An 8,487-nucleotide genomic window follows, 5' to 3' on the forward strand; every position below is an offset into this window, starting at 1 on the left:
AATAATTTTGCTTCTGTAGGAAATGTCAAATTTAATGCTTTATGCATGTAATTGTAAGGTAGGTTAATTACTGAACTTTAGAGCATACATGATGTGTTTTTGCTAGGAATAAGGGAAACTGCCCAACCACATATGCATGACATACAACCCACCCACCCCCATCCCCACCCACATTTGCTCCTGTCAATTGGTATACCTTATGTTGTCCACTTAATGAATATATAGGGTTTTGCTCACCCTTCAAGTGGGAAAGAACGTTTCAGGGGCTATGTATTTCTTGTGTTGAGACCTTTCTTTGGGTACCAGAATTACTTTGCTGCCATTTGAGGGCATCAGTGTTTCACAAACACATCTTGTTTATTATTGATGTAGTTAGAATTGGTCGTTTAGGTCACAACTCTCTATTGAGAGACATTGAGGGCTCATATTTCACTCAACAATTTCTTTTATTCCAACAGTGTGTCTTTGCCCTGAATCAAGGTTATTTGGCAAAGGTCAAAGTTACTGGTTAAAATGATTAAAAATATTTTTATGAGCCATAACTTTATAGTGGAGGGATATTGTCAGTAATGCCTGGCACTAGATTTGATTATTCTAGACAATGTGTCATTTCTTTGGATTAGTATTAATTAAACAAAGTCAAGGTAAAGGGTGAACACACCAGAAATATTTGTTTCAGACCCTGTCTTTATGATAAGAGATTTGAAGAAAATGTTTGACACAAAGGTTGTCTATGATTAGACTTGATGAGAATAAAGGTCACTGATGAAAATAAAAAGTTCACTAATATTTGTTGATGCTCTTGGAATTTAACAGAGAAATATATAAAGAAAGAGAGATCAGGTAATCTGAAGTGATTCTCTTTTCCGAGTTTGAAAGATCTCGTTTCTAAGTTGAAATACATTTGATCTTTCCATAGGAGTCGGCAGTTTTATCTGTAATGGTGTACAACGGAAGCTCAGTGGTTGTTGTTGACATAATAGACTGTTACAGATAAAACTGCTGACTCCTGTGATCTTTCTTTGTGTTAAAGGCAAACGTACACAAACCAGACTAGAAAAATGATCTTGTTGATGCTAACTATTATTGTTCATTTGTTAATGCAATTTGAAAGGACTTGTTGTTTCTTTAGATGCCTGTCCAAACTTGAATACCTTGGTGCTGGGGAAAATAATCTGACATCTCTTCCTGCTGAAATAGGTATGTGTTGTAAGATTGATAATGCATTAAGGTATGTTGTATGAAGACTAGTACAAGAAGGTAATATTATGTTATACCAGTCCTGATAGCTGTGTGGTTAGGGCACTCACTTTTTAACCTGGAGGTCCTGGGGTTCAATTCTTGATCCCGGAACTGCAGCAAACTAAGATGTTTAGTATAGTTGATGACTGTTCCTTTCCCAGACACCCAACATTAGAAGTGAAAGGCATGGGTCTTTCAGTTATGACCTTGAAAACAGGTCCTGTGTCATGGTAGGTATTGACATGATATAAAATCTTCACTGCTATGGTATTGAGCATCAAGCATAGGTCAGAATTTGTGGGACTTCACCTGCTGTAGGTGGCATTTTTATGTGATTGAGAAATTCTCTGATGGGATGTAAAACATTATAGAGGTTTAAATAACCAACAGTGCCGTGGCCTTTTCGGTGCTTCTATATAGATATCTAGATATAGGTTCTGTAACAATTTTCATTTTGCATTCTCATTTTCATAATATAAAAAGGACCTCCCCACTTTAGATGTGACATATGGCATCTAATGATTTAGTGAAACATCAAAGTTTGAATTATGCAATTTACAATACCCCAAGATGTTCATTAATACCCAAACTTAGAGGTTTGGCATTTTATTTTACTGAAAAGTTCGTTAACATTAAGGGCTATGCCGTCTTTTGAAATCGTGTTTGTCTGTTTTTCTTAAATCTCTATTGATATTCATGGAGTGACAGGTTTTTAAAGCCTTTGTATATATTGAGCACAAGGTTGTCCAGATATCTCTTATATTATAAGTCATTTTTGTAATAAAGAAAATTATATGCAAAAAGCAAGACTGGACAATCTTGTGCTGGTGATGAAATTCATGAAAATAAACATAATAAAAATTTCTAAAACTATGTTTTCGTTGTACCTCATTTACCTGTATTTACCTTGTGTAGTAATTCTGTAATTTTCAGGCTAAGGGTGTCCCATTTAAAACTTAATTTTCTACCATTATCAGACATGATTTTTCTCTTCTTAAAGCCGAATTCCACTTTCCAGACTGGAAAAATCTGTTGTCTATGTAACAATTCTGCTTCCGGAAATTTCTAGGTTGCTCAATAAATTTCAAAACTTCGTTTAAAGCAGATTTTTTCAATTTACAAGGTAATTAGGAACACAAATAGTTTCTAGTGATTGGCACATCTCATATTGTTTTAAACATGCTACAGTATTTTTGTCCCCCGCCGCAAGGCAGAAGGGGACAGAAATACCGGTGTCTGTGTGTCCATCTGTCCCACTTCACTTTGTGGACACAACTCCTCAGAAACCGCTCAACGGATTTTATTCATATTTTGTGGGATTGTTAGTCACCATGTGTAGTTGATCATATTATGCCACCATTTTGATTCGACAATTTTGACAGGAGTTATGGGACTGTTGAATTTGTACATGCTACACTATAGGAACACTTTGAGGACGCAACTCCTCAGAAACCGCTCAATGGATTTTATTCATATTTTGTGGGATTGTTAGTCACCATGTGTAGCTGAACATATTGTGCCACCAGTTTGATCCACAATAAATTTGATTCTTTTTAATTTCAAATGTTCAATATTTTTCTACCAAACTCTGGAAAGTAAACATACATCAAGAGGTTGGGTAGGGTGATTTTATTTACTTCTAGTGTTCCTTCATTTCTTCAGTGAGATTTCAGGAATGTCCTGATAATGTCCTCTGATTTGGAAGGAAAACCATCGTTAAAAAAAAAGTTTAAATACTTCACTGACAATCATTAAGACATTATCAGTGATGAAGTCTGAACATCATCAAATTATTAGATTATTTTATTCATTAAAATTGTAAAATGCGATAAAAATTAATGATGAATTTGACAATGAATTCTGAATCATGTTCATAACTCTCCATTTTAGGTGATTAAAATTATTAAAACTTTGGTATCTATGGATAAGGTATGCAAGGGTCGCTTCAAGTTCTAGATGTATAGTACAGAAGAAGTAAAGCTGATTATCGAATATTATTATCGAATATATTATCGAATATTAATTCTATGTTAGTTTTAAAGTTGTTTATAATTTTATGCAGGGACGTTGGAGAATCTGGAGTCCCTGTACATCAACGACAATCAGGAGCTCCACAGCCTACCCTATGAACTAGTTCTTTGCAGCAATCTACAAATCATGAGCATAGAAAACTGTCCTCTCAGTCAAATTCCACCTGAAATTGTTGCCAAAGGACCTTCCCTTGTTATCCAGGTAACTGCTCATTCTCCAGCAGATATTATACTCTATTTCTATCCAGAGTTGGGACCCATTAGTAACATTGACATCTCCCAGACTGGCCATGAGGGTCCTGAATCAAGCATCCAATTGATAAATTCTGATGGATGTCAAAATTCTAATCAAGACCAAAATTTTGTTTTGAAAAATAAAGAGCATTATAAATGCAATAGGCATCTAGGGATTTAACATGAGGGGAAATAGTAGTACTCAGAAAAAGCCCACTTTTATACAGCCAGTACTTCATTTAGGAGACTTTATAATTGGCAGATTATAATCGTATCTTGTTGTATTGAGGGTCTCTATACTACAATTTTACTAAGTTTGAGGAAAATTCATTGACAAATAAGTTTTTCATGCCACTGTACTGCCTATCCTCAATCTTTGAAAATGGTCCTTCTTTGTGCATTGTGAAAAAATATTGTGTACAAAATTATGAAAAGTGGATAATTGTTTACCAAAATTGTGAAATTCCCTTCCCCTGGGCCAGGAGTTAAGGCTTTAGGGTGTGATCAGATGGGTATATAGTAAAAATGCATCTAATCTTTTAAAATTGTCTTTATGCCCCTGTACTTGGAGATTCAGTGATAGTTTTTTGAACGTTTACCTTGGTCATAACTTTGAATGGATGGTGATAGGGCTTTCATATTTCACATGTGTACTCCTCGTGACAAGACCTTTCTTTTGATCCCAAAATATTTTACCTCACGACCTTGGTGTTTGCCATATGGGGGCATCGGTGTTTCACAAATACATCTTATTTCCTCTGTTTTTGCATGTGACATACAAGTTTACTTAATGAATACATATATACAGTTATGCTTGTAAATCTAACAATTTTGATATGTGCCTCTTTATCTTTCAGTATTTACGAATTCAGAGTCCATTTTGTCCAATATGACTCTCGAGTCACTTCCAACACTGTGATAGTGTCCAGTAATAAACAGGAGGCAGGCGCTTCATATCCGTTGTTTTGAGAGCGGGAGGTTGGCCATTTTAGTTGCAAGAAGGTTATCTTGACAATGGGAAATCCAGCTGACAATCAATACAGATTTCTATGAGATGTGTCTGCTGAATTCAGTATCAAAGGCTGAAGTAGACAAGCTTGTGCTCCTAAGGAAAAAGAGATGTTTTGGAATTAAATTGACAGATTTTATTACTTTAATATTTTTGAGGAATACAAGAATGCTTCCAATTCTGTGTTGGGTACCCTGTATAGATGTAATCCATTCAATGAACTGTGTTCATGTGGTACATGGAACACATCAGGATTTGCTAATATATTGCACTTTTTTAAGTTTTCCAGGCATAATAGATGAACTTGTTAACATTTGACAGTTTCTCATTATATATATATTTATCTGGTTTCTCTCACTACAAAAGCCTTTGTTTAATACCATATGTACCAGAAGTCATGTTCGAATTACTGTGATAAATTTTGGCTTTGTTAAAGGAGAAAGTTGAGATATATATATTCTTGTCAGATGTAATATTTGTAGTATGTGTTTCAGCATTTTACAAGATTTAATGAGTAAATAGACATGTGTTGTTCATTAGACATAGACCTTCGAGAGGTTTAAAGGTAACATTTTCTGTGCATATTTTTCTTTTGAGCCCTATGACTACATTTATGAATTAAGCTGGTTTACTTTCATTTGTTCTGTTTTTAGCTCTACTGAAGTGAAGAGCTTATGCATTGGTTAGTTGTCTGTTGTCAGTCTGTAAATACCTGTTCAAAATGCATCTCCTCAATTGAAATGAAATTTCACTTGGAGAAAGATAACATCAGGACACACAGTTCTTCATATTATAATTTCAATGAAAGGGAAATAAAGTTTTGTAAATTTGTGATTCTTTTTTAAGATATTTTGTTTCCTACATTTACCATCAGATTGTAATGAATATTAATACAATGAGAGACAACAAAGATACCTAACTTTGTGTATTGATTTTTCATTTAACTAAAAACTAACAAAATCCATATATTACATAATTAAAATGCATGGTCAAAGAGAGATCGCTTCAAATTAACAGAGAGCAAGCTGTGTCATAGATGGAGAACAGACTATCTTTAGCTGAAGCTTATGGTTATGTAATACCTAATACTTTCAGGGAAATTGCATGGTTTCTGTGTAGTTTCCCTTGAGTGCCCTCCTTCCCTCTTATATGATTGTACTTGCTGTGAAATTTGATGGAACTACTGGTCCAAGAGTTTACGCTTCTTATCAAAACTTAAAGCTTTGAATTGTTAATTCTGATTAATTATTTGTAAGTCATCTCTAATTTTCCAGATGCTTCAGATTTTAGTTTTAACTTTAGATCCTTTTTTATTTACTAAAAAAACCAGTATTCCATTTCAATGAATTATTATTTTTCTGTAAATTTCATTTTGAAAATGCATTTTCTCCTACATTTATCATCAGATTGAAATGAAAGGTAAAGACAGGATAAGAGCCATGTGCAGCCCCCATTTTTAGGAAGTCATCGTGAACAAAAATATAGATCATTATTAATCTGCATGTAGATCATTCTTTAGAAACCCAGTTCATGTCGATCTCAAAATAAGTATCGCTTTTTTAACATATGTCTTATTCCAAATTCTCAGGAAGGTCACAAAGTTATTGAAAAATTTTAATTAATTTTTGGCCAAAACTTTATAGAATTAAAGTATATATTCTCTAAAAATATAGAACGTATACTAGCCTACCTTACATATATTTTACATCTGTATCCACTACAGCTGGTACATAGGCAGATTTGTGCGCCTTGATTTTGTAATGAAAATGTGTGTGAAATGCATGTATCAAATGCTCCGCACAAGTTACGTCCTTCATGTTTCTCTATGTTGGCCATTTTTGATTTTCCGATCTGTAGCTTTGACATTTGTTGAATTTCCATTAATTGCAATGAACTATAATAATGCCCCAGGATGGGACAACTCATAAAGTAGTATGAAAGCTTAATGATTACCTATAATTCACTAGTAACCTCTCACATTTAGACTAAAGAAGGAAAACTCCGGAATTGAAATTTGGCTGTACCCAGAAAAGGGACGTAACTCACGGCAAAGTGTTTATACATTTATTGCTTTTTAAAGATATGCCATGAAACCCAAAATTTACTTAAATCTGTGACAATCTTTTGGCTTTCGACACTATAGTCTAGTATATCATACATTTTTAATAAGGCATCATTTATTTTTTAAAAAAAAGTTTTTTTTAGGTTTCATTCTTTTTATATATTTTTGAAATTTAAGCAAAAATGGGGGCCCTTATTCTACCTTGTCCTTCACTACAATCAAACACGACATAAATGTAAGATTTTATAATCATTTAAAAGATTAAATGATCAAATTTAATTCATTTGTTTCATTTATACATAGTGCAAATGCATGGGCAAAACGTGATAGCTTCAGAGAACAGAATTGTAGCTGAAGCTTATGCAGTGAGAGTGGAAATCATGTTTAGCAGTGTGGTTATGTAACGTCTAATACACAAGGAAATCAGGGCTGGTGTGTATAGTTCTTTGGAAGCCCTTCCTCCTGTTATATGATGCATGTATTATGTAATTTCAAGTTTGAATTTTTAGGTCGCTCAGGTGACCTATTGCTTTTAGCCCGCATTTGTCGTGTGTAAACAATTGAACATATTCAACTTCTTGTTAAGTCCCTTCCAATACTTTTCAAATTTGGTGTGAAGCATTTTTAGAACATGGGGGACAAAAATTTCAAAAACTTTCTTCTCTACATCCACACATATGTAAGAAAAACTAAATGCATAGTCGTGTAGAGCAGGAAATTATAAATTTAGAAGTTCTGACTCCAAGGCGGGGCCAAATTTGGTATGTAGTGTATATATTTAAAACATTTAAATGACATCGTGTTTTATGATGCTATTGATACTAAATTGAAACTAAATAGATATTTAAAATAAACAGATAGCTATTTACCATAATTATATATCTCATTATCCCAGGGGTAGGTTTTAGTGGAGCCAAAATGGTCAGTGATTAAATGTGTTAACAATTGAACATTTTTTATCAAGATAACTGACATTTCAATTCTTTCATTTGAGAGAGTTTTGATTTTCCTGATACTGTATAAAAACTTAATAAATGCATATTTAGGAGAAGCAAAAAAGGTGTACTGAAATTGTGAATTGGCAACCCCAGGGTTCTGACTCTAGGGCGGATCCAAAATTGCCATATAGTGTCAATGTAATATATGTTAGGTAAAGTCTTTCATCAGTATGGATACTTTGGATCAATTGTGTTTCAAGAACACATCAATATTGGAATTTAGGTTAGGTAATCTGAACAGAAAAATTATTATAGATATCGTAGCCCTGGATAGGTGTTTGTGAAACTAATACTCAGGTGACCAATAAGGCCTTTGGGCCTCTTGTTTCATTTATTTTTGAAGTTTGTGGTCTATTTAAAAATTGAGATTTTGTAAAGGGTCAATTTCTGAGATGTTTTGGTGTCCTTGATGATGTAAGATTAAAGAAAATGTTGTAATTGCTGTATTACCTGTCAAGATGTGATTACTTTCCAGTAATCAGTTGTAAAATAGAAAATAGATTATAAAGAATAAACTATTTCAATTCTTTTGTAGTAGTGCAAGTCATTTGCCCGAATTTTCCGTTGTGAACTATTGTAAATTCATGTAAATTTTGAATTTCATGATGCATGAAAGGTGAAGATAACGAACACTGATCTATTTCAAAGTGTGTTTTTGGGGTTTTGAAATATTTTTAGTTCATGAAGGCTCAAGGATCTTTTTTGAAGGATTTTTGTCTAGTGATTGTTGTTGGATTGTTAACTTTTCACATTTTCATCTTCTCTAGAATCACAGGGCCAATGTCTATCAAACTTGGCACAAATCATCCTTGAGTGAAGGGGATTCAAGGCCATGCCCCCTTCAAAGGGGAGATGATCAAGAAAAGGCAAAAATAGGGTGAGGGTCATTAAAAAATCTTCTCAAAAACCATT

At 33.6% G+C, this 8,487-nt stretch overlaps 1 protein-coding gene across 4 annotated transcripts in view; it reads left to right on the top strand.

The window, feature by feature from the left end:
• Window positions 1-8,103, top strand: part of LOC125645588 (leucine-rich repeat protein SHOC-2-like) — a 42,030-nt gene extending 33,927 nt beyond the window's left edge. For 3 of the 4 annotated variants that reach the window (XM_056141009.1, XM_056141008.1, XM_056141010.1), the window contains 2 exons: window positions 1,133-1,200; window positions 3,305-8,103. In XM_056141009.1, the coding sequence (XP_055996984.1) occupies window positions 1,133-1,200; window positions 3,305-3,687 (451 nt within the window). In that variant the 3' untranslated portion in view covers window positions 3,688-8,103. The remainder of the gene's footprint in view (window positions 1-1,132; window positions 1,201-3,304) is intronic. The other variant, XM_048871180.2, reaches the window with a different exon arrangement.
• Window positions 8,104-8,487: the final 384 nt, after the last annotated feature.

This window comes from Ostrea edulis, chromosome 6 (genome assembly GCF_947568905.1).
Source record: "Ostrea edulis chromosome 6, xbOstEdul1.1, whole genome shotgun sequence".
NCBI lineage: Eukaryota > Metazoa > Mollusca > Bivalvia > Ostreida > Ostreidae > Ostrea > Ostrea edulis.